The 25,703-nt window shown below is 47.0% G+C and overlaps 1 protein-coding gene across 1 annotated transcript; it reads right to left on the bottom strand.

Moving 5' to 3' along the window:
* Window positions 1–614: 614 nt before the first annotated feature.
* On the bottom strand, window positions 615–24,368 carry CABLES2 (Cdk5 and Abl enzyme substrate 2). The gene is given in 10 exon segments (XM_075721393.1): window positions 615–2,824; window positions 3,304–3,508; window positions 4,833–4,939; window positions 5,324–5,427; window positions 6,206–6,371; window positions 7,036–7,144; window positions 8,647–8,724; window positions 9,478–9,570; window positions 23,859–24,071; window positions 24,073–24,368. Coding segments are annotated over 10 exon segments (1,512 nt in total). The 3' UTR covers window positions 615–2,683.
* Between the last annotated feature and the right edge of the window lie 1,335 nt (window positions 24,369–25,703).

Raw genomic sequence — 25,703 nt, 5'->3', positions numbered from 1 at the left:
ACGTAGAGTCCTTTGCCACATGGTGGCAGGTTTTAGGTGAAGAGAAAATACTCCCACACAAGACTGCAAGCTACACTCTAGAAACAGAAAAATCAACAGATGTACACACGCAAGTTACGGATCTCTGCAGAAGGACCGTTTCCACACAGATACCACAACAGAGGTACCGACGGACGAGCCGCAGGCTGCGCCTCTGGACGGCATCGGCCCCAAAACCCCGCTCTGCAGAGACGACAGCGCAGCGTTCGCTCCACCGCAGCGTTTTTGGCCTGTGCTCCAACTTTTAGGCTCAAGAACACGGCACGTGCCCAAGCCAACGTTTAGAGTAACCTTTAGACAACATTCAGCATTCTGTAATTTAATGCTCCTTACCCTAACTTGTTCTTCTGAAAGAGAAAACAAAAGCTTGCCCTTTTAGGATGTGAAATCGTAGCTTCTGGGAGTGTCACTCCAGCCCAAATGCCCACTGCAACTAGGCAAACTTCCACTGAATAGACACTGCAAAATGTTGCAAACCAAAGTGTGGGTTTTTTTTTTCCTTAGAATGTGAGAAAGGAAAGTTAATTTTGTTACAGAAAACTCTTTATACGCTAAACAGAATTTCCCAGAGAAAGAATTTCCCAGAGAAAGACATTTTCTGATTTCCTTCATATGATCAAAGCGTTATTTCATGAGATACCGTGTGAGAAACTTCTTTGCTCAGCTCTACCTCTTTCCCCTAATGACTTTAGGAAGTAGTGGACTACTTGAATTGTCTTCACCACTGTTTGCTAATTTGAAGGCTCGTTATACACTACATTTAGTATGTTACTATTTCTTGCATGCAAAGACAGTTATATTCAGTAGAAAGTTTAGCTAGTAGGCAATTTTTTAACCCTTTTGGAAGATAACTGGCAAGCTTATTGTCTAACTTATTAGCTACCATCTCCCTTACGGAGACTGGAAAGTCCTTCTGTGTTAGAGAGAAGTCACAAGCGTATTAAATTTTACACAAATAATTTGACGCTACATACCGCTGAACACAGTTACAAAAGATTTGATAGTCACTGTAATTATATATGAAAAATACATTTTGAGCCCTATTTAAAGAAGAAGGGGCTCCAGTAAAGTTTGCTGCAATTCTAATGAAGCCAAATTAGCTTCAGACAAAACATAGCTGAAGAGCAAAGACTCAGCTTTGGTTTTGCCTACAACCAACATCTAATACAAGGAACAGGAATTTACATTAGTTTACATATTAGATAGCAGGTCCCTTACCTCAGTACGAGGTCTAGTATTTCATTTAGAAGTCAAATTTAAATTACAAATTTCTCAGTTGTAATAGCCAAGCATCAGTTTTGTTCCTTGCAAGTAGACACAGTTACTTGTATCATAATATTGCTTCAGAAAATAAACCCAAGAGCCAGTATCACTGAAGGTTCCACATATAACCAGAGTTCATTCCCAACCTGGACATTTAAAAAAAAAAAAAGAAGGAATAGCCAATGATCAGAGAAGTTATTTAACCTCTGAGTAAGCATCAGAGCACTGCTGGGCACCAGCCGTGAAGTGGCTGTTCAGATGTGCAACAAATGCCAGGTTTATGAGGACCATCACAGTGATGCAATGCTTGGAAGAACGGAGTAAAAAAGGAGCATTTTAAATATTGAGCATGCTTGGTTTCGTTGGCTTAGTTTGGCAGCAGTAGCTCTACTGACTTAAGTATTTGCTCAGAGCACATAAGACCATATATAATACAGTCATACTAAAAAGGTGCTTATTTCAGACCACGGAACACAAACAAAAATCATAAATGATACATTTGACAGCAAATTGCTCTTAGTCAAGCGCTCATCTTCCATTGAAGAGTGAATTAGGACGGCAATCGCTTTGCTGCGGCTACCTTGTTCAACATGTGGCATTTCATGACAGATTTTCAAACAATCTTTCCTTTTAAAATAAAATGTATATTTCTAAGGTATTAATAGGTAACTAAATTGGAACGGAGTGATTTCAATCTTGCTACTTACAGATCTATAGTATAGTAGAGAATAGAAGCCCTGTGTATCATTAGTGCAGATACACTGGAATTGTTTTCCTTATATGCAAGGCCAATGCAGGTAAAGAATAAATGCCTGTACAAATTCAGGATTCCCTGCTAAATAACGTAACTAACTTAAAAAGCACTGGTACCAGACCAGCCAGTTTTAGGCACATCTTTAAAAAAATAAAGTATGCATTTCATTAATGTAAAAATGCAAGAAGATTCTTAGAAACATCTGAACTTTATGGTGCACTGGAATGGAAGTGATGCTTCCTTTAGTTTCAAGGAATACAATAAAGGCTTAAAAAAAAAAACAACAATACCATAGTATTCTTCATAGGGAAGAACAGTTTTAGTAAAACCAAAAAGATAAATAAGGAATAATAAGCAGCCATGACAGCTGACTGGTGAATATTTGTGCTTTAAATGTCCAAAAGAAAATAAAAGTTCAATAACTCTTCTTGTACCATCCCCCAGACTTGGCATACGTGTCTGTAATGCACACCTCGACAGTTTAATAACACCCCGCAGCCTTCAAAACTAGCTGTAGCCATGGCAGGATGCACACAGCGGCACAGAAAGGCCGGCGGCAACTTCACCAGCAGCGTTCAGTGATGCGATCCCCAGCGCCGCTGGATGTCAGCTGGAGCGTAGCTTTGGTTAAGACTGTTGCGTGAGCCGTCTGTAATGAGGTAAAACTTGGTTTTCAGGAAGATAGAGAGCCAGTTCCAAAGCTACAAGGACGGTGAATTCAAAACCAATGAGATCTCTTCTGTTGAATCTGAATCTCTCTTCTAGTTTCTATGATAATAATTAAAAAAAAAAAAAAGGGAGAGCGGGAGAAAGAATCAGTTAACCCACAAGATACCAACGTACTTTTAGATTAAGTCAACATAAAACAGAGTCAGTGATGCATGGCCAGAACTGTACCTACAGAATCAAAAGTGTTGCCAGGGATCAGACAAGTAAACCAGCTTATCAGCTCAGCTGTGACACCCACACAACAGTGACATATGTTTGCCTGAGAAACAGTAAGAGCAAAAATAACCTCACTGTAGGATCAGCAGGACATTAAGCTACTGCACCAGTCACGTAGTTTTAATGAATTTAAAAAAAAAACAAACACCACCAAGAGCCCTAATGAAACACATGGCTGACTGAAAGAGTTGGTCTTGAATGCAAGCGTGCACTGCTGGAAGTCTTGGCTTTAATCTTTGTTTTGTTCTATGAGCTAGAGAAAAGGTTCTGAGAACACCCGAGACAAGTCTCATAGTACTTACGTCTATAAGGTGTTTAACTTCATGTTTCCTGAGATCACTGCTGATCTTGGCTGCAAGCAGAACGCAAGCACCGGCACACAGTTTGCGGTTCTGTTTGTTGAGTTTGCCTTGGAGGACGAGCTTCTCAAAGTAAACATAAGCCATGGAGACAGTAACTGGCTCCAGACTGCACTCTTCGCTCAGGTTCCGCATCTCTCTCTTTAAACTGGGAATAGGAAAAAAGACACCCTCTCAAACACAACAGCTTTTATGAAATGCTCTAGAAACACTGCAGCATGGGAACTCAGAAGAGCATATGGGCAAGACTCATTTGGAAAACAGTGACGAGTATTATCCTAGACTGAAGAAGCCCAGCTGGCAGCAAGCCAGAGCTGATCCACCAACTGATTTAACCTGGCTGACATCTACAGTGGAAGAACAGTTCCGCATCAGCCCATGAACACCAGGGGCTTAGCTGCCCCCCGACACACAGGCTGTTGCTGTACGGGTCCCTCTGGGCTCCTGAACTGGTTCGTGATTCATACTGTAGGACTGAAGCACCCTGACCTACAGAATACCACATCAAAGCCGTGCAGATCACGGCAGCTGCTGCATGGAGACCTGTCTACCACACACCTCGCGGAAGAGTCAGGTCTGAGGGGGAAGGCAGACTGGTTTACACACTTCCCACAACGGCTGGCCCTTCAGCATAGAGGCGGACTTTATGGTGGATGCTACCTCTCATGGCTGCCATCCGTGCTACACCTACAAGAAGATATCTGTGCAAGCACACTACTCAGAACAGCTACAAAGAGGAGTATGCAGGGCGCTGGCAGAACACACTCTGACTGAGCAAGCCTTCCACTCAGAGTCGAGAGTTACACATAGCCCGGGTGATTCAGCAGAATCGTGTTTACGCTGGCTATTTCAGAAGGCCCCGACTGCATTAACCACCGTGTAATACCAGCACGATTACGGCTCTCGGAAGGCGCAACAGTGCCTCTCGCTGATGAGCGGCCAGATGCACTTCCTGCAAGATGAGGAATTCTGTGTGGCGTAGTCCTGCCTTCACAAAACGCTTTTCTTTACCGAGACTCCCCAGACTTAACACTCTTCTTTATCCTAGAATCTTGTTAGAGTCCACAATCATCAGTGAGTCTGGTAATTGAAAGGCAAAAATAGCCAGAGGGTTCAGAAAGACAATCCAGTTTGAGTCGGATTGCACTGCAGCCAATCAATCAGGTTACAAGTATTAGTTTCAAGGATAATGCTGCTTCACCGTTAATTGGCTACGAGTGTTAGTACACCACAGTTGGTGAAACAAAACCCTTTTAGGCTGAACTATGAAAAGCAACTGTTACCCTTTCTCAGCATCCTAAACATTCCTGTACAGGGCTGTCATCCTACAGCCAGCTCAACTGGCAACAAAAGATTAGCGTTTAATCATATATACTATTAATAGACCTAGTATTTACTCCATACAAGTGGAAGATAAAAGCAGCCTTGTACAGCATAGAAGATGTTCTCATTATTCAATGCTTATTTCTTACCTCCTAATTTTGCTCAGTGTCAACTTGATATGAGGAAACTTCTCTCTAAAGGTTTCATTCATATCCTTTTTAAGGTCCGAGGGTTTCACATATTCTATGACTGTAGTCTGAAAGACAAGAGGCAAAATTTATCACTTCTCTAATGAACAGTACTGACAGCCAAAAAAGTCTTCCAAAGACACTAATGCAAAGGCAAACCTGAGTTTTATTATTCACAATTTAACATTTCTATAATGTCCTAAGTAATAGACCATGTTGAATCTCAACCACAGACAAAATCTTAAAAAAACTAGTAAGCAAATAGTTACAAGAAGCAAATGACAACAGGAAGATACATGTCAGGTTGGTCCTCAACAAGCTGAGTGTACAAACCCAACTATTTCTGTTTAATCAATTCTCAAAAAGCCACAACTTTTTCTTCCTCAAGGAAGTTCTTTATAGGAGGATCTTCCAGGCACTCACTCCTCTGTTTAGGTATGCCAGTCACTCACCATGTAAGAGGCAAAGATGAGAACACGTTTATGTTTTCCACAGGGCCATTGAGGATCATCCAGAATATTTGGATCATACTCTGCGGCCTCCCCAGCTTCACTTCCTGAGTGGAAAGAGGAAAGCACAACACTGGGTCACAAGATACAGAACTTCTAATTCCCTGTTTCCTTTTCAAAAAAAGTTTTCAAAGAGCAAATATTAAAAGTGTTGGCAGACCCCACAGTACAGGCAAACTGCAGCTACAGTCATCTGTTTGCATTCCATGAATGCACCAGTCAGGTATTAGAATTATTAAAAAAACCAAACACATAAGCTCTTTCTCCAGCATGTGCCTGACGCACCATTTCAGACTTACTGCAAACTAGCAGTTCATCATCCACAAATACGCACAGAAAACAACAGCACAAGACTGAATTCTTTTGCCTATATTCCAATCTAGCGGACAGCAGAGCTATCAGGTTTGCTCTTTTACATGAGAGGAGGGATTCTCGTCACAAACTCTCTGGCTTATGCATTGTTACTGTGCTAGAGGACAAGGAGGACCACCTTTACCTATGTACACCAGATGTTTCTCATTGAGTAATAGAAAACTTCACATTTCCAAGGAAACGCCTTTGCGCGCCTTGAACTGCATACAAACAGAACGAGCCCAGATACACAGAGGACGTAAGGAATGTGTGCAAGTCTCAGTTTTAAGGCTCCTTGTTTATACCTCATTAAGAAGCCTTCTTTGCTAGGCTGTGCTAAGAGTCTCCTTCCAGCTGCAGCACATCCTTCCTAATAATGCACTTTACCACCTGCAATTGTTTCAGACAAATATATTCCTTTTCTGGTTTTCTGCTGTGTGCACAAGTGGTGACAAAGCTGATGGCTGTCCTTACCAACGTCTGTTCCTGCTGGTACTGTTTTTGCTGTCACAGGTTTATATCTTGATCCAGGAAGACTCCGTGAAGCACTAGCTCGACACGAGGGAACAGCACTATGGCTGTCAGCTTTGCGAACAACCAGGGCATTGGTTGGATACAAGAATTTTGCATAGGACACAACCTTGAAGAAGAGAAAGTTGTAGTAGTTACAGAGGAAAATTTATGAAAAAGCTTATTTCCAGACATCTAGGATTTTCCAACTCAGAAAGTCCCCTGGAGTTTGTATTTGGGAGTGGGGACCTTGAAATTGTGGGACAGGAGGAAAGGGAAAAGTTGGATGAGGAATGCCTTGCTTCCATGAGTTGAGTGTGGAAGTGTTGTAGAAGATTTGGTGGGGTGGCAAAGAAAAGGGGAGGATCACATCAGTAAAATACTGGAAGTATGTAAATTTAACTAAAGAGGTATAAATTTCGCCCATATTTCTATCAAAACATCACTCACATGTTGCCTGAGATACCAGAGTCAAATCAATTCTCCAGAAACAGAGGCAGAAGCGATCATGGGCTTTAACAGCCTCCTCAGAAGAAGCTTTATCACAAGCCAAACATTTTGAACTTTTAAGGATCAAACCAAACTTCCACTGCTCTGGAAAGTTACAGCTCTCACTTAACTTATGCAGTGCTTTGCCATCCATAAAGTGATTTGCCCCAGCATGAAACGGTCCCAGGGTGAAAGCAGCCAGCTTACCCACCTGCTGTCCCCAGCTCCAGTCAGTGGTTTGGTCACTGGCATTACAGATCAAGAGACAAAAAAAAAAAAGATAAAACAAGAAAAAAATTCCTTACCTTGCCATCAGCACCCAGCTCTACTCCTTCCAGTCCAAGCACCATCTCAGTGGAGACTGAAACTCCCCCAGAAGGGTGTCGCTGCTTCTGTCCTTCCATTTTTAGATCACTAAATGCAGAGAAGAAAACGCGCTATTGGAAAATGCAGCATAAGCCCAGGTTCCTCTGTGCTAAACACCAGGCCTATTCACTAGCTACAGCCAACACCACCAGGTCAGAGTTCTATGTGAGAACAGTGTAATCCCTCAATCCCATCTCCAAGAAATTATTAATTTTTAAGTACTCTTTTCAAGATTTACAGATGTTCATTAACTGCAGAATCGTACTTCATATCATTTCAGCTCAAATCCGTAACAATACACCTAAGCAAATATAAACTTTTTTTAACGCGGTCTTTCTGCGCAAGACCATACCATTCATTAACACACTAATGCTCAAACACTTAACAGCAAACATGGCTTATATTACTAGTTTTCCAGGATTAGAAACTTGCCTTTCAATTGCAATTTTCCAACCACTGCGCACACAAGCTCAAATTAAGAATTAAGGCTGCTAGCAGAACTCTGCTTCAGCGATGGCAGCATGCAGCTTTGTCGCCTATATTCCAATGTGAAAAAGCAGCTTTCAGTTAAAGAACTGCATTGCCAGCTTACACACAAGCAGAACGACACAGTGCTCAAAACCACTCTAAAATAGCTCCAGTGACCTTGCTGCTTTTCTATGAAGTGAGAGAGTATTTTCCCATCAACTATTTTTATGGCAAGGGTATCTGCATACAATACAATTCCCACTATTAAACATCCATTTCCTTTGTTCGTAAGTTATGTACAGGACACAAGTGACAACACAATTGTTTTGCCAAAAGTGCATTAGAATAAAATTAGTATTTTCTATGGTACACTTTTAGATCACAGACCTTCACAGAATCAACTTTGACTTCACAAGGGACTGAACAAAGCTGCAGGGAAATCCAGTTACCAGGTTTGGTTTCTCATAAGTGATCGTATTGACAGTTCTATACAAAAATGTAATACAAACACTAAAAGCAGTTTCAATCAGTCTAAACGGTTTCTTGGACTACAAATAGTGACATTCATGGCTTAGAGCTGAAAAACAGAAGAACTTCTTAAACTTATTTAGATGTAACTTCACTATAAAACCTTGAAGGCTTCTACTAAAGGCAGCAGCATCCTTCCCTGACGCTCTGTATGCATTTTGCTGACACAATTGTTTGTTGCACTAAAGACAGTTGATTTCTGACCACTTTAGGAGCATAAGAAATCCTACACAGGAACAAATCACATCATCTGTTCAAAGTTGGTTTCAGGGATTTCACGGGACTGGAGTGCTTTAAAATGTGAATAAACACCTGAAGAAAAGTCTAGCCTTTTCCACTGTTTTTCTCTTGGGAGTTTGAATGAGCACTTGGACACTGTGGCAATGTCTGATTTTATTGCTCTGATAGCAAGCTCTTGTCCTTACACATAAATGGTAATTTAAGTAAGTTCACCTGCTTCAAAACAGGAGACCTACACCAACCATACCCTTTTTTCAAAGATCTTCTGCAAACAATAGACCAGACATTTCACAAAGCAGTTAAAGATGACTCACCTGATCCGTAAACTCTCCCCGTAAGGTAGGATAGAAAAAGCCACACACAGTGTTCGTTTAGCACAGATTAACACTATCCTGTAAGCAGATGGGAAGAGATCAGGATAAGAATTAAGGTTCAGAAGTTACAAAGCAGCTTTTTATGGAACATGAACACAGAACTCCTCTTAAATTGCTCTGTAAGCTACATAGATACTGCTATAGATTTTATGTTTTCAGAAAGCAGCACAAAAGCAGAGGTTTCATTCTGACCCTGTAGGTCCTTAGAGCCAAGTTCTGTATCAAAACCCAGCGTTCAGTAACTGCCATTGCCTTGGGAGCTCCTCAAAGGAGATCCTAGTCTTTATATACATATATCTATATTTATGTAGTTTTTACATAAACCTTGTGAAAAGACGTAGATAATATTTTACATTTAGATGAAGTCTCACACCTCTATTAATAATAAATATGAACGCCCCCCCCCCCCCCCCCCCGCCCCTTCTCTTCGGCCCAGCAACTATGAGCCAAGAATTTGGCTAAACCAAGCCATTCTCCTTAAATCCTCCTCAGCTCTAACCTCTCTGCGTGCTGGAGATAAGAAGGGTGTTAGAAGAGAATGATTTAACCTCCTCAGAGCAGGCTGGCAGAACCATCAGAATATTGCTGCAGATGTAGCAGAAATGAGCACCTACTGCCTTCGATAGAAGTATGTATAAAATCAACAAGACCCCAAGGACATCACCTTATTCCCACTGACGTTAAATGGCTAATTGCATTGAACTAGAGTCTACCGCTGAGCGCATCCTATTTCACCTGAGTACAGGAGGCACCTTCATCTCCAGAAGTTACCTGCTGTTCTTGGTGTCATACTGCCTCATGTTCTTGATGAAGTGCATCTTCTTCAAACTTTTGTGTCTTGGAGACCCAGATATATGCTTGGTTCTGCAATTATAAAGAAACACCACCACCTGTTAAGTGCTCTGAAAAAGAGTCATGCCAGTTGTATGATCAGATGGCAGCACTAGCATGCAGGACCTCAGATATTGGCGTGGAAGAGGGTGGAGGGAGGAGAGGACTGCATGCAACGAGTTGAGATTAATGCTGCTTTTGAAAAAAGTACCTTCGTACACTGGCATATTCCACTATGTCTTCTAAAAAGTCTAGAGAGCAGCGCTGGGAGATAAAACGCCTTCTGTAAAATGTACAACACCACGAAGAGTGAACAATATTAGTTCATGGCCTCTGAGTTTATGAACTGCAACAGATCTATGAGCTCTTAGGACAAACGGCAGGTTTTCTGGATTTTTTTGTTTGAAGAGTGCTTAACTAAGAGTTTCAAGTTCCTAAAAAGGCCAAGAACTTATCTCCCCCTCCAGGACCCTTGAAGTACATATTTATACCAACTTCATTAACAGGAGCATTCACTACCTTCAACACATGAGAACGCCTACCTATAAGTTAAACACCTAAAAAGCTTCCAATGCTCATTTAAAAACTTACAAGAAATATTGCAAAAAGCCCCCCCTCATCAAGGCAAGGGAGTAAGTCATTTTATATCAATCTATGGACAGACACAGGTATATCTGTATGATGACTGAGCATCTGTGTGTATTCTCAATTCAGAACACACTCGCCTCCAGCTGCAGGAGTCAGCAGACTGAGAGGCTATGACAGTAGCTCAATACAATTGACAGATCTCTCTGGAAAACAACAGAGAAGGCTATTAGAGGAAGCAAAGAGTATTTGGTACCCATCTGAAATCCCAGCATGGAAGATGCAAGGAGAATAATAGTAGGAATCATGTGAGTTAGTGTAACAGTAATGGGATATTACATTTAAGCAAAAAAATAGACCTTGCCAAAGTAAGATACATTACTAGTGTCAAAGTCAAGACATTCTTTGTTGGTAGAGATTTACAAATTAATTGTGAAGCTATGACTGCAATTTCCATAGGAACAGTGCACCCAGATTCAACCGCCACCAGCAAAACACTGACACTACAACTATCAGATTCTCTATTTTCTGCTTTTGTTTAAGCATATGTTGTGCTACATTTTTAGCATAAGCCACATGCATTCAAGTCTAAGGTTTTCTTCCAAAGCGACACAGTAACTCAACTAATGGACAACACTGCCATGGAAGTCAATGTAGAAGCAGCATACGAGACAAAATTTGCAGGACTCTGGTTTGACGAGATATACTTTTGGAAAAAATTCAAACTTTAAACTGCATCAGATCTCTGGCACCCATGAGCAGCCAAACCGCTCAGACAGACCAAGGCCAGGCTCTCATGCCTTGGAAGTTAGCATCCAACACCAAAGCAAAAGCATGGCACCGTGGGTGGGTGCAAAGGGTGTGGCGGTAGGGGAGAGGTGAAGAAAAATGGGATTTATTAACTGTAAACAGCTACAGAAGAGTTTCTACACAGCAAAGCCATTTGTAGCTTCCGTTGATGCAAGTTAAAAGATCAGAAAAAGCTACTTGGGATTAAGTCTGGTCTTGAAGGCCAGCACTTCAAGATTCTGAAACAGCTGGACCATCTGCTAATCCTAGTGACTTTGCCTTTCCTCCTCTCCAGCCTGAGCTGGGTAAGAAACCAAACCACACTGCTTTGTTGCTACAGAAGAGACAATCCAGAGTTCTGGACATGAACAAAATACGTCTGCTTTTTCTTAAGCATGGTGTCTAGTAATGCAAATTACCCAAGTGACAAAACAGGTGCTTTCACCTCTTTTCCCCCCTTCTTGCAAGTTATTTCCTTTCTTCTGAGCTACTTGGAGCTCTTGCCAGAGCTGCCTGCCAGAAACTGTGCCAACGAGACGCGGCAGTTTCCCTCCGCACGGCACATCGCTGTTATAGGCAGCGTTGCGGATGCACAGAACTTACTATAAAATTATGGATTTCCACAACAAGCAGACAGCAGCAACAGGAGTATTTGCCCCTCTTGCTTCAAGCTATACCAGGAACACAAAAGCCAGCACTTTAGAAAAGATGCTGTTCCAGTATTCTTCCTTATACATAGACATAAATGTTACTTAAAACTGCTGATCTGCAGGCAAGCCTCTGCAGTAAGGCCTCTGAAGTGATTCCTGTAGTTGTACCTATCAACGATTATCTAGAGGCTTTGCAAAATAACACTTCAATCTGAGTATTCCTGAAACCAGGTTAGTTCCTCATTCCCCACTACAAGTTCATGAGAAACAATTCACCATTTTCTCTGTATTCCCAAGCGCATAAAGAGAATAAACGCCAAACTAATGAGCATTTTTCATCTTCCTGAAGTGTGCTTACAATCTCCTTAATAAAATATTAGTGCCCTTTCTCTGTGAATAACTTATACTCCCATATAAAACTTTATTTTTTGCCTTAGAAGGAAATTGTCTTCAGATTCTTAACAGTGCTGTTCAGGCAGGCTTTAAAAAAAAAAAAAAAATCACAATTCAAACAGGTAGGAGGATGAAAAATCAGTGTCCCTTTCTGTAAACACAAGAGAGGTAAATCCTCCCACAGGACTAACACCTTCAGTATTGCTAGAAACCACCTCCTACAAATCAACAGCTATTAAGGGTGCTACTGAAGAACATTCCCGACACAGCTTCAATGCCCTTCACCAGCACTTCAGTTTTAATTTTTTTTTTTTTTTTTTTTTGCTTTTCAGTGTGAACTGGTTTAATGCTTTCACATGCACGTGGTTCTCCAATCTACTGTGGCATCTAACCTGCAATAAAAAACCCTTCATGAAATGTGGAGACCAAGCTCAAACCTCCTGGCACGAATGCAGCTGGTAACGTCCCCAGTCTTCCTCCCCTCCTGGGGAAACCTGGCTGGATGCAGGCAAAGACGCCATGTGCGGTGAGCAAAGGGGAAACACAGCTAATGCTGACAACAGGCACTGCTACAAAAAAAGCACGTAGTTCTGTAAAAGGATGCCAGTCAACTGGACGGACTGGGAGAGCCACGGCTAGACCCTCGCTACTATCTCCACAGTGCTGTAGGTGCAGCTGCCCTCAGGGTCAACAAGGGTGTTGTGGAGACCCACCTGGGGCATTGCACCTTCTGAACACCACCTCGCCTTCTCAGGAAGAGGGACAAAAGTGACAAACACCTGAACCTGCTGCTCTGTATGAGCATATTGGGAAGGAAAAGCCTGCTGCACTGAAGGGCAGATCCTGTCCCTTGACTCAAAGCCACAATGACTCATCCCTACTCTGCCAACAGGAAACTTCATTTTTAGCTACGCTTGTAAATAATATTTTCTGTCCTCAAGTGAAGCTGTCACCTTGGAGGAATCCCAGATGCTAAGCAAGTCGCTCTCCCGCAAATCTCAAAACAAGGTGTATATAAAGAGGTCTCACTAATCCAGTTAGAGTACCTGAAAGTTTGTCTGCCCAAGCCAACGCCTTACAGCAACACAGCTCCCTTGCTGCAGTCCGAGAGACTCGCTAGATTCCTCAGCACGACTAATGTACAGAACTTCGTCAGGTAGTGCGGTACTTGGAGTATGCTGCAAAATTTAACACTTTTTGAGTAGTCTGCACATATATGTGTGTGTATATAACAATATTTTCCTTAGTTTGAGTGCTCTTCTCATGCAGCAAATCCACACTTCAACAATAAGCAGCACAGGATCGCTTCAGCAGCTGCTAGCTTCGATGAAAAAACGTCGAGTCACGTACCCTGTGCTAAGCAGCTTCACCTAGGATAACACTTCTTGCTTGTGGGCTGATCCACCGGAATTCAAAGGATTAAGTAGTTTACACTGAATGTTTGTTGCCAAACACAACCGAAATACTAAAACAGAATACCAACACCTATACACGCACTCACTGCAAGTTACCTTACACATGCCCTTACCACCATGCTACCTGCCAATTAGAAATCAAAGTATCCAATATTAAAACGTTAATGAGTTCTGTGGAGCAGGCTGTAATTTCAACAGTATACTAAAGAAAGTTCAAACAGGCAGTTCGCTGATACCATTTCCTTGATAAGCTATAGAGGGTTTGTTTGTTTGTACGTCCTTGGCCAGGAGCTCATTTCTGGGTGCTTCCCCCCCCGCTATTTCAGGAGCCAATAAAGCAGGACCCTCCCAGAACTTCAACATTAAAACCAGCAACTGTGTTGACACAGCCAGCACCTCCGAGGGGACCCACCAAGAGAGAAAACACACGCAGCACATGCTCAGAGATAAGGGGTTATCAAGCAGAGGAATTCTGGATTACGCCTTGGCTTGTTATCTCCATGTGCACACACGGACGCGCACAATCCAACACGGCTGCCGAATCCCCGATGAGCTAAACATGCCCTTAAAAAAAAAGCCCCACAAAAAATCTTGGGTTTGGATAAAAACCCCACAAATTATGTTGAGTTTCATTTTGACTCCCACCCTGGGAAGCAGAAGCCAGCCCACACGTATATCCTTTCTGATGGATTTCCCACTGAGGAAACCCAACTTCTGAGTGCTTCCAGCTTCCCAGTTGTCCTCGTCTGGTCCCGCTGGTGTCCCACCAAGCGCTGGCAGAGAAACTCTCTGCAGATGGTGAACAACAACAGACAAACGCACGCAGGATCCCCAGCCCCAGGGTTGACACAGCTCTTAAGTGCTCCCAGCAGAACAGGACACAGCTAAGAGGAAAAAGCTGGTTAATTCACAGCTCCAGATTAAAGAACACTGCCCCTTCCGACAGCTTGCCACGAGTATTTTCCCCTTTCCCACCCACGGGCTGGGCTACCTGTAGACACCCAAGAGGACAAGGGTAAAGTTTCAGGGTGTCGCTGTAGTTGGAAGTATCCAAGTCGACCGTTCTTTAGCAGATATTATAGTTGAATGCAAAAGAGATACTGACCCTGCGCTATCAGACGTAGCTTCAGGCACAGGCAAGCCTCTTCCACGCCTGCTCCTGGGCCACTGTGTCCTCCAGGGGACAGTGGGGCAGCCCTTTGGGCATCTGCGTCCCTGCTCAGCACTCCCAGGCTCTGCAACAGCCCTCATGAACCTCACTGTAACTTCTAATAGATCAGTCTTTAAATTGCAGCGGCCAATGATCTTTCTTAAGCCACGGCATGCAGCTGCCATTTGGCCATTTTGAAGCTTTTCTCTGTTTTGCCCTTCTGGTTGCTGCATTTCTGCTACAGCAGGTGAATGGACTGGCTTGTCTTGCTCCTTCCTGAAGGGTTACATCAGAAGTTTCTAAAATCTTACAGGGATTCTCCTCCCATTCCAATTAACCCCCACCTCTCACATGGCCAGGTTTGCACTCCGAGCCAACCACACAGCCAGAGTTCAGTCAGCGTTCAGCTATTTTCACCGACGCAGCACCTCGAGTTCACCTTCTGCCCTGACTTCTTATCCTCATCACCTCCAGCATCGCCAAGCCCTGCGACACAAGCGTTTAAAGGTGCTGCAAGAGCCAGACATGACTGCAGACCTCCTCCAGCCAAAGGGACCGGCGGGGCAGATTTGTTTCAGATGGAGTCACATCCATCGCCCTTCTGCTGGGGGAAGGATGCCACGCTGCCTGCGCCCACGCCGGCTCACCCCCCCCGGGCACTGGGCTAAAATTAGCAGCAAGGCTTATATCCTCTGCTGCTCTTTAGCCATGCGTACTCCTAAGAGATGGGTGGAATGGGGGAGGTCAAGGATTTTTAATTACTGTGTAAAATTAGGGGCTAATAGAATTTGGTTTCCTATGTCTCACTTGGAAGAGTTTTATTTTAATATGGATGTCCCGTTGTAAGGTCCTTTACAAGTGTCAGTATAATCGCAGTCGTCAAGGGACTGAGTTATTAATATAACAAGGACAAAAATAATTTATTGGTTTTTGGAAGCTCTAGCTTAGTAACAACTGTCAAAAGTAATCTGCACAAGAATCCAGGTCCCAAATCCTGTTTACAAATAGGAAGACATACCTGTCAGATTTGTTTTGCCAAGACATATTTTAAAGATTAAGCTGTATTGCTTTCCTTCCTTACAGGTGAGCCAACAACCCGATATGAACTGTGCTTCGGTTTGACTAGGTAAAATAGGGATTAAGAAAACCAGTTCCAGTTTTTAAGCTTAATTTTTCGCAACTGCCATTACTTATGCAGCCCAGGAGACATTCACTGGTTTCAGGCTTGCCTTTCAGAGTGCACGGGCGTGAGCATCCCTATTCTCGTACCAGTGCCCCGTGCCTCACCACCCTCGGCGCTCACGAGTGAGTTTCCTGCTCAAAAGCAGACTGAGCGCAGCTCACCAGTAGCAACAAGTTCTCAGTAATTAAAGCCAAAAGAAGTCAGAGACCACGTTTATACTGAATCACCTTCAAAACCACACATTTGGTGAGACAAATTACTTTAATGAAGAATCTACACCATGAAGTGCCCAGCACTGAGCAAGCCATTTCCATGGATAGATGGTTTCAGCTCTGATGTTCAATGAGAACAGCAGCAGCAGACACCCTGCAGAACTGATAGTAAGCATACAGCTAAGTGCTCCTTCTTTACAAAGTCAGTTACTCGCTGTTTTATGGCATCCCAAATGTGCAGTTTGGATTGCAGGCCACTGTCCTAGGAACTCGTTCTGACATTTGTTTAAGTATCAGACTGCCAGAGAATAAATACAAGTCTCACAGCGGGGCTAGTTTAAGTTATTCCTCCGGTAATCTTCATTTTAAAGAGTAAGCCCAAATTAGCCACATGAGCATGGAAAGTACCTTTTGGCTTCAAAGCAGGTCCCCCTGTGAGACCTCAGGATGAGGTGGGAGGCCCAATCTCTTCACCTTTGTGTTCTTATTCAAGGTTCGTTTGCAGAACCGAAGGGGCACCACGGGCTTGCCTGCTGGTCCCAAACAGCCAGGAGAAAATCCTGTGCTCCTCAAACACCAGTAAAGCCACGTGCAAGGAAAAGAATATGTCATGCACCCTGTGGGACGGGCAAGAAGGAACAAAAATGAAGTATAATTTGAATGAAGGTGGAGGCAGGGTAAGCGGGAAGCTCACTAAGCCTGGAGATTTTAAATACTAACAAGGAGAGAAATTAGATACTCTTCACAGCGGCTGCTACTTCACTGCTGATTCACAACCACATATGATTAAGACCTAGTGCTACTAAGAAATGAGCTTTGTATTCATTGCACATCATAAATCACATTGTTTTGTGTGTTTAGAGTGTTCAGAAATCCAAGGATAAAATAATGCCTTTCCGTAAGTATTATGAAAGCCATCTGTTGCAACAGAACCACCAAACCAGATGCAAGGTTTGCGTGCCCAGAGCCCACTTCCAAAATCCCTGCTGCTTCTCACAGAGCAAACTGGATGTGCTGGCCAGGACACAAGCTGTTAACTGTATTTCTCCAAATTTCTACCAGTTTCTGGAGGTGTTCCTAGCTCACCAACCTGGTTCCCTCTGTCCTTTGTGCTCTGCTCACTAGAACTGCTGACCGAAACAGGCAAGTGAAATGCAAAGTGTGTCCTTGATAGCACTGGGGGCATTATGCTAGAAATATTCACGCACTTCCCTGAGAGATGGTGGTGTCATTTCATCACGTGCCTTGTTAAAATAAAAGCCTTCAGCACAATAAAACTCCCAATTAAAAAAAAAAAAAAAAAGGAGAAGTTTTTAACTGGGAAGGAGAAGAAAATTCAAAACAGGTGACTGTAGGAAACCCAGTCAAAGAAAGTTTAGAGAGGTCTCCCAGTGTTTTTATGGGCACTTGGTTCTTCCCACCGCAACATCTGTCATCCCCTCCAACCCACAAGCAAGAGGTTGTAGCCTCACCAGGGCAAAATTTTTTGCTTAAATTGCAGCGACCACAACAGAGCAAGTGCAAGTCTGTCCATGCTGTAGAGCAAGCAGCTTTGACTGGCAGCAGTTCAGCCCATGCTGTGGCTGGCTAGCCAACAAAATGGCTAGCCAGCTCCGACGCAGGTCTGCAGGCTACGCCGAGCTCGGGCACCACCACGCTGAGCAAGAGCAGGCTACGCCAAGCTCGGGCACCACCACGCTGAGCAAGAGCTGGCACGAGAGGAGTGCTCCCAGGAGAAGGTGGCTGCGCAGGGTCAGGGCGTTCAGAGCCTCCAGGATCACAGCCTCAGGCAGCGGGGTCTGCTGGCAGCAAGCTTTTAGTTTTTCAAGACTCCACACATCTCACAAATGAGAGGGCTATCTCGTGAAACGCTTTCGTTTCGCTTGCACTTATGAGACCAGTTAAAGGTTCTTCATTTAACATCTTTTTCAGAGGTTAGACTATAATGATTTACAATAAATTATATATACAACAGCTATAAACCAAAGGTTAGGAGTTTCAAGCTCTGCATTTGAAGAGCTAGCGTGACAAGTGGCTTTACGCGAGCACCCTCCATCTGCAGTCACCTGCTTTATCAACAATACCTCACGCTCATTAAAGAATCCAAATTTCATTATGTTCGACTGCACATCAGATTGTGTGTTTTTAAACTCAAACTACAGAGTCAGAAGACTTCAGAACAATCTTCAAAAGAAGGCTCAAAAGCATCTTCAGGCTTGCTCAGCCTGACAGCCTCACAGCTTAACTAGTTGACAGATGGAAAAAAGGAGGAGCACAGGACAGCTGAAGTTGTCTTCCAGATTTAATATAACACACACATACTGCAGGAAATAAAAAAAAAAATTTAATAGAGAATTTTGAGAGCGCCACTTCCCCTCCTTGCCTCTAAACCCAACAAACCATACCCAAACCCAGAGCAGAAGAGCTCTCTGTAGCTCAGAACTACTCTTTAAAATGGAAAGTAAATATCCTTCCCTCCCTGCCTCATCCCACAGCTCACAGTAAATTAGAAGAAAGTGAGAACCACCGCTAGTAACTCTTCTGAACTCTGGTTCAGTCACGGTGCCGAGAGAACACAACAGCCCCGACGAAGCAGCTTCACCCGCAGCTGGGCGAGATGGCCGTCCAGTCGGCTGGCAAAGCAGATGCAAGTTTGGGCAGCCCACGTCTCTGCAATTATCGAGGGCTTTGCGGCTAAGCAAAGTTATGGTGAGGAGCACCGACAACCTAAACACGTCCTCCTCACCGCCACCCACAGCACTCGGCATACAGCTGCTGCTCAGCACAAGCTCTGGGTGCTCGGAGTCAGGAGGCAGCACTTGTTCACCAGCTGAGATGTGGGGGGAGGAAAGCAAAGAGGAGAGAGGACACAACTATTTTAGACTGTGAATCAAAGAAATGACATTTTAAGCCAGTACACAGAGATCCTGCAGACTTCAGAGTCAAGAGCTACGTTTGAAAATAATGGTCCAATAAAGCTTGCGTTATTTTTCCTGACTCAAAGGAAGCTTGTAAAGTAAATCTTGGAAGTAAAACATTAGAACACAGCCACGAAGGCTGTGCTGCTACATAGGTTTTGGCAGTACATTCAAGTCCACAGCAGAGGAGCACCAGGATAAGGAAGCTCCGGCCACAACCCTCCTACAGGACTTGCTTACTGGGGGTCTGAACCGGGGCCCCACCAATTCCTCCCCAAAGTTCAGCTATTCAGCTTTTACATTTCATCCGGGAGCATTTTCCCTCTCGGCTGATGACTCATTGACTTGAAGCAGCAAGACAACATCATTCCCACCACCCTCTGCCTCCTGCAGAGAGGAACCACGCTGGCAGCAAGGGAAGAGGAAAGGTGGGAACAGCGCTTCCCTTTCCTGCGGCATCCCGAAACCTGGCTGCTGGGGCTCCTGCACAACTGCTCTGAAAAGCTACACGACCCACCCGCAGGTGAAATCAACTGCGAGTACAGTTAATTCTGTACAGACTCCTTCTGCCTGGAGATCAAAGTGACTTGAAAAGCCTCTGGACTCTTTTAAATGAAGAGGTCAAATAACCTTGGTGTTAGAAGTGTCTAGGATTGTTTGACCCAGAGCCATCCGCAGAGCCGCGCAGGACACAAAGATGTGGATTTTCTGATCTCCAAGTTTCCTGCTAGGCATACAACTTCGTACTTCTGATTCCAATTAATGTACCTGGCTGGGAACAGCAGATAATAAATACTTCAAGCAGCTATAAATTGAAAACATTTAATATTGGGCACATGCAATTCACCTGCAGTTGTAAATACGAGAGAAAGTTGTCAAAACAAACTGTGCTTGCCAAGGAGGAGACTGCAGCCTTAACATTTCGGCTGACTTTTAAACAAAGTTCATGTTTAGAACATGTTCATTTTCAGCCCCAAGCAGCACATCCCAGTCTGTTCATGCCTGAAAGGTCAAAGCTCGCAGACTCCAAAAAGCACCATGTGTGCTCAAGTTACTCCAAATAAGGCTTAGAAATTAAAACTAAGACCTTCAAGCATTAGATTTCATCCGTCTCGACAAAATCTGTTTATTAGCAGAGGGCTGGTTTTTGTTAGGGGTTTTTTTTTTTTTTCAGTATTTATATTTCTCGAAGTGAAAACAGCAGCTAAGCTGACAGCAGGATAAAACAACACATTAACCATCATAAGCATAAAAGCCTGACCAAGCATTTCTACCATTCCACCCAAGGAATTAGTTTGATCGCACCTATATCAGCAATATGGCATCCAATTAACACTTAAAAGCAGAGTTGGTACAAAGTGCTGTTGTTATCAACTGTTGTTTAAACTCTCACCCTTAAAATGACCTAAATTAGCTCAGTCATTTCTGATTTATCAGCAACCATGAACATTCCGTTCAGCTCCCTGACCACTAAACACCAACGACATTAAAGCATCAGTTGCAAATAATTTAGTCTCCGTATTTATTCTTAGGTCCAGCCAAATGCAGTGAATATATGGCAGAACCAGCTGCTTTACATTACACTATACCAAAACCTCAAAAGCACAACAACCACCGACATTCAGGGCTGTTGTTGCCATTCTTCATGCTTTCATAACCTGGCTATTTTCGGGGCCCTGTGTTATCTGTGTTTCCCCAGAAAGCTCTGCCAGTTTCAGACCCAGCTGCAGAAATTCATTAAGAAAAAAATGTGTGAATGCCGATTTGTTTGGTGTTTGCTGCCTCCCTCCACTGCTTTTTGTGAGGCTTGTTCTTTGAAAGAACAAAAGAACACAGCAAAATGGAAAAGGAGAGGGGAGGAGGGATAGCAAGCAGATTCAGCAAGCTGGTATAACACAGCATTGTAATTTAAGATCCTGTAAACAGAAGATTCCTTAGGAAAACAAGAGGGGAAGGTTAAAGTCACCAAGTTTATAATGCTCAGCCAGCAGCGCAAGATGAAACCAAGCATCCAGATTGAACGGTGCCTCCGAGGGAACGTGCATCGCTGAAGGAAGTTTCCACCCTAAAGGACCTAAGAGCTACCGAGCAACTCCAAGAAACTCCATGTTACATCAGCTGAGCAGATCGCTTGTTCTTCGGGCTGTACTGAAGGTTCTGCTTCTTGCTAATAAATCACCACCAACTCTAGCAGAGGTGCCATCGCAACCCACCCTGAGCTACACTGGCTGGTCACGCCAGCTTCTTGCAACTTCTCCATCAAGTCAAACAAGGTCAAGTTTTGTAATAAAACTCTGCCCAGTGAAACTGCCAGTTCTAGATAAAGCGATCTCCACGGATCGGGGCAAGCCCCAGCACGATGGAATCCCCGGGCACGGCACAGGACTGCAGTGGCACTGGTCACCGAACACGGACGGAGCGAATCTGGAGCCCCTTCAGCCCGGGCTCCCGGAGCATTTAAGGGAGGCTCCACCAAGGGCAATTCAAAGCAGCTCTTGACAGTGACTAAAAAAAGGACTCTGAGCAGAGCAGCTGCCTTAAGTGGGCACCAAAGATTAGATGTCCAGAGTCGCAGCGCAGATTCCACCTCCCCCTTCCCTCTGGTGACTTCATACGCCTGCATATTTGCACGACGCACGCAGCGAACCTATCTAGAGCAGCAGCGTTACTGTATGGCAAAACGATACCCAGATTCCCGAGTCCCAACGAAAGGAAACCCATTTTGCAATTGTTTGTTGATTTCCGAATCTTATTTTGCAAACAGCACGCCACACCAGAAGGGGAAGCAGCACAACCACCACCGTCCTGCAGGAAAGAAAGCTCCCGAATCAACAAGGGGAGACGCCGCTGCTCCGCAGGGATGAAGGGATGCTCTGTCGCAGAGCAAACCATGGAACCGACCAGCGAAACAACAGCGCTCCAGGTCCCTCACCCTGCAAGTCGCAGGTGAAATCGTGATGACAGAGGGATGGTCCACCGCACCCGCTCCTGCGCCCAAGGTGACTGGGAGCAGATACGCTGGGTCTAACACAGCCCCGCAGGCGGCGTAAAACCGCCCTTTTGTCAGAAAACGTGTAAAGATGGGGATCTTCTGCCTGATAGCGTCAGCGGATGTTCTCCACTCACTCTTTTCTTCAAGGACAAGAAATAGATGGAATTCTCACTCCAAATCACCCTCATAAGTAGTATTGCATTAATCATTTTGCATACAATATACCCTTTCAGCCATCTCTTCCAAGCTGAAAAATCACGGCCTGTTTTGCCATTACTCACACAGAAGCCCTTTCATTCCTCCAAGTATCCTCCTTGCACTTCTCTATACCTTTTATTTCCAATTTATCATTGTTTTCGGGTGGGCTGATTAGAATTACAATAGTGGAACGTAACAACATCTAAAAATCAGATGCCAAGGAAAGAGGCAGGAAGGACACCAAGCGAGACGACCCCAGGAATACGTATTAAAGAGTGTTTTCTTAGCATCCTCTTAACTTGGCATGGGAAGGGGAAGGCTTGAACCATTTACATGACCTCCAGCGGTCCAGAACTCGGTACGCACAGGCACACCGAACGTCACCCACAGAGGTAACTGCGCTTGCAAAGCTCCTGATGCAAAACTCGCCCTCAAGAGCTTTACCTACAATATTAAAGCAATGAAATGAATAGCACAGCACCCAGCGTGCTGGCTTTTGTGGACCAGGAATGCTGGGCAGGAGCTGTACCACAGCAACACCCTTACTTGAGGCTTTCCTGCGCAACAAGCTGAGTACAACAGCGCAACCTGTGCATACAGGACATCCCTCTAGCAGGCCCAGCTTCAATTTCTCTAAGAAGTGAGGAGAGAAAGGTCCCTTCCGTTACAAAAAGGAAAGCAATGAGTGGTAAATGACAGTTCAAGAAGGAAGAAAAAACAAACACAGGAGGGATGACGCACAAGAGGACCCCCGCACCTCATAAACAGCTACTTTTCTTTACGTTCACCTCCACGCAGGCATTTCCTGGGGATCAAGAGGACACCTCCATTGTGAGACTACACTGAAAGGGAACACCCATCAGCTGCATTAGCAAAGCTCCCCAGCTTTCAAGCAGAGACAACATCTCTATTTCAGCTCACTAACAAAGCTCTGGAAGCCACTATAAAGCCCACGGAGACTTCGAGCCTTTGATACTGCTTTGCCTACCTGCAGGCTCAGAGGACCAGCTCACTTTACAAAGCTGTTTATGCAAGAAACGCCCTGAACAGAGTTCCTTCAGAGCTCAAATCCCCAAGATCTGAGCAAGAGCCCGCCTTCCTGTAGATTAGAAACCCAACACTTTCAGGCTGACAGAAGTCCCTTGGAAATGCAATGGTAATCCTGCACTGAAGGCCAGAACATCCTCCCCTGAGGCTCCAAGCTCCCAGCACAGAAGCATTTATTGATACACAGAGCTCCTGCACAGGCAAGCAGCAGAGATTAGCAGAAGGCACTGCAGCAGCAGCGCGGCCGCTGCACGGGGAAGCGTCCTACCTAGCGATGGCTCTCGGCTTCACCTGGAAACAGAAAAACGCAAAGACTGGGCCAGGGAAAAGCAGGAGGCAGGGTTGAGGATGCCGCCGAACTGCAGCCAGAGCCCCGGCGAGCGGAACACCCCGCAGCCGCGCTCGGCAGCCGCTGCCGCACGCCGGGGCACCCCGCGGGCCGCCCCCCGCGCCCGGGGCCGGGCCCCTGCGAGCCCCAACACCCCCCCGCCCCCGGGACACGGCCGGCGGCGCTGCCCCGGGGCAGGTGCTCCCTTCCCGGGCCGGGGCGGCAGCGGGGCCGGCGCCGCCTCCCACGGCCGCTCTCCCCGGGGGCGGCCGCTTCCCACGCTCCGCTCCCCCCGCCCGGGGCCGCCGGCCGGCCGAGGGCCCTGGGAACGTCCGGCTCTTCCCAGGGCCCCGGGGGGTCCCGCCGCTTCCCACGCCCCGCGGGGTCAGGGCGGCCCCGCCGCGGGGGGGGGGGGGGTGGGGGGTGCGGGCTGGCCCGGCCTGCCCCGTCCCCTCACTCACCTCTGCCGCTGCGCCTCCAGCGCCAAGCCGCCGCCCGCCGCGCTCTGCGTGGGGCTGAGCAGCCCCGGGGCGCCCGGCTTGGCGGCCGCCAGCATCCCCGGCAGGGCGGGCGGCGCCGGGGGCGGCGGGCAGAGCGGGCCGCCCAGCAGCAGCTGCGGCAGGAAGATGCCCCCGCGGTGGGGGTCCGCCTCCCCCTTGGCTCCGGCTGCGGGGGGGGGGGCCGCCGGGCAGCAGCAGGGCGGGCGGCGGCTGGCATGCGGGCGGCGGGGACAGCAGGCGCGGGGGGGCTCCGGTCGGCTCCGCCGCCGCCGCCGCCTCCTCCCCCTCGCCCGGGCCGGCGGGCGGCGGCGGCTTCTCGGCGGGCGGGCAGGGCGGCCGGCCGTCCAGGGAGATGTTGTTGAGGAAGAAGAGGGCGGCCTGCCGCCGCCGGGAGTCACCGCGCTTCCGCGGCGGCGGCTGCTCGCGGGGCGGGCGGGGAGGCGGGGAGCCGCACGCCGTGGCCGCGGCCATTCTCCGAATGAGCCGCGACCGCCCGGGCGGGGCGACGGGAGCGCGGCGCGGCCGGCAGCTCGCACGCTCATTGGCTGCGTCGCGCCGGAATGTAAATGAAACCGGCAGCGGCCCCGCGCTCATTGGCTCGGCTTCTCATGACGGGTGGCCCCGCCCTCCCCTCGCCGGCCGGCGGAGCTCCGCCGGGTCCTAGCGCCGGCGCGCAACGGCTCCCTCGGCCCAGGCAGCTCGGCGGTGCCCCCGCCGGGCGGGCAGCGGCTGCCCCGGCAGCCGGGCGGGCCTCGGGCCCGCACTCCCGCCCCGGCCCTCTCCCGGGGGCCGCCACGCAGGCAGCCCCGTCCTCCCTCAGGTACTCCCCTAGCACAGCCGCAAGCCCACCGTGTCCCCATCCAACCACCCGCCGTGTCCCCACGCAACCACCCACTGTGTCCCCATCCAACCACCCACCGTGCCCCACGCAAACACCCGCCGTGTCCCCATGCAAACATCTGCCACGTCCCCACACAAACACCTGCCGTGTCCCCATCCAACCACCCACATCCCCATCCAACCACCCACCGTGTCCCCATCCAACCACCCACCGTGCCCCACGCAACCACCCACTGTGTCCCCATCCAACCACCCACCGTGCCCCACGCAAACACCCGCCGTGTCCCCATCCAACCACCCACCGTGCCCCACGCAAACACCCGCCGTGTCCCCATGCAAACATCTGCCACGTCCCCACACAAACACCCGCCATGTCCCCATCCAACCACCCACATCCCCATCCAACCACCCACCGTGTCCCCATCCAACCACCCACCGTGCCCCACGCAACCACCCACTGTGTCCCCATCCAACCACCCACCGTGCCCCACGCAAACACCCGCCGTGTCCCCATCCAACCACCCACCGTGCCCCACGCAAACACCCACCGTGTCCCCATGCAAACATCTGCCACGTCCCCACACAAACACCCGCCGTGTCCCCATCCAACCACCCACATCCCCATCCAACCACCCACCGTGCCCCACGCAAACACCCGCCGTGTCCCCACACAAACACCCACGTCCCCATCCAACCACCCACCGTGCCCCACGCAAACACCCGCCGTGTCCCCACACAAACACCCGCTGTGTCCCCACACAAACACCCGCCGTGTCCCCATGCAAACATCTGCCACGTCCCCACGCAAACACCCACTGTGCCCCACGCAAACACCCACCGTGTCCCCATCCAACCACCCGCTGTGTCCCCATGCAAACACCTACCGTGCCCCACGAAACTGCCCACCACGTCCCCACCCAAACACCCGCCGTGTCCCCATGCAAACACCCGCCACATCCCCATGCA

This window comes from Pelecanus crispus, chromosome 14 (assembly GCF_030463565.1).
Source record: "Pelecanus crispus isolate bPelCri1 chromosome 14, bPelCri1.pri, whole genome shotgun sequence".
Taxonomy (NCBI): Eukaryota; Metazoa; Chordata; class Aves; order Pelecaniformes; family Pelecanidae; genus Pelecanus; species Pelecanus crispus.
This window is presented reverse-complemented; position numbering and strand designations above follow the sequence as displayed.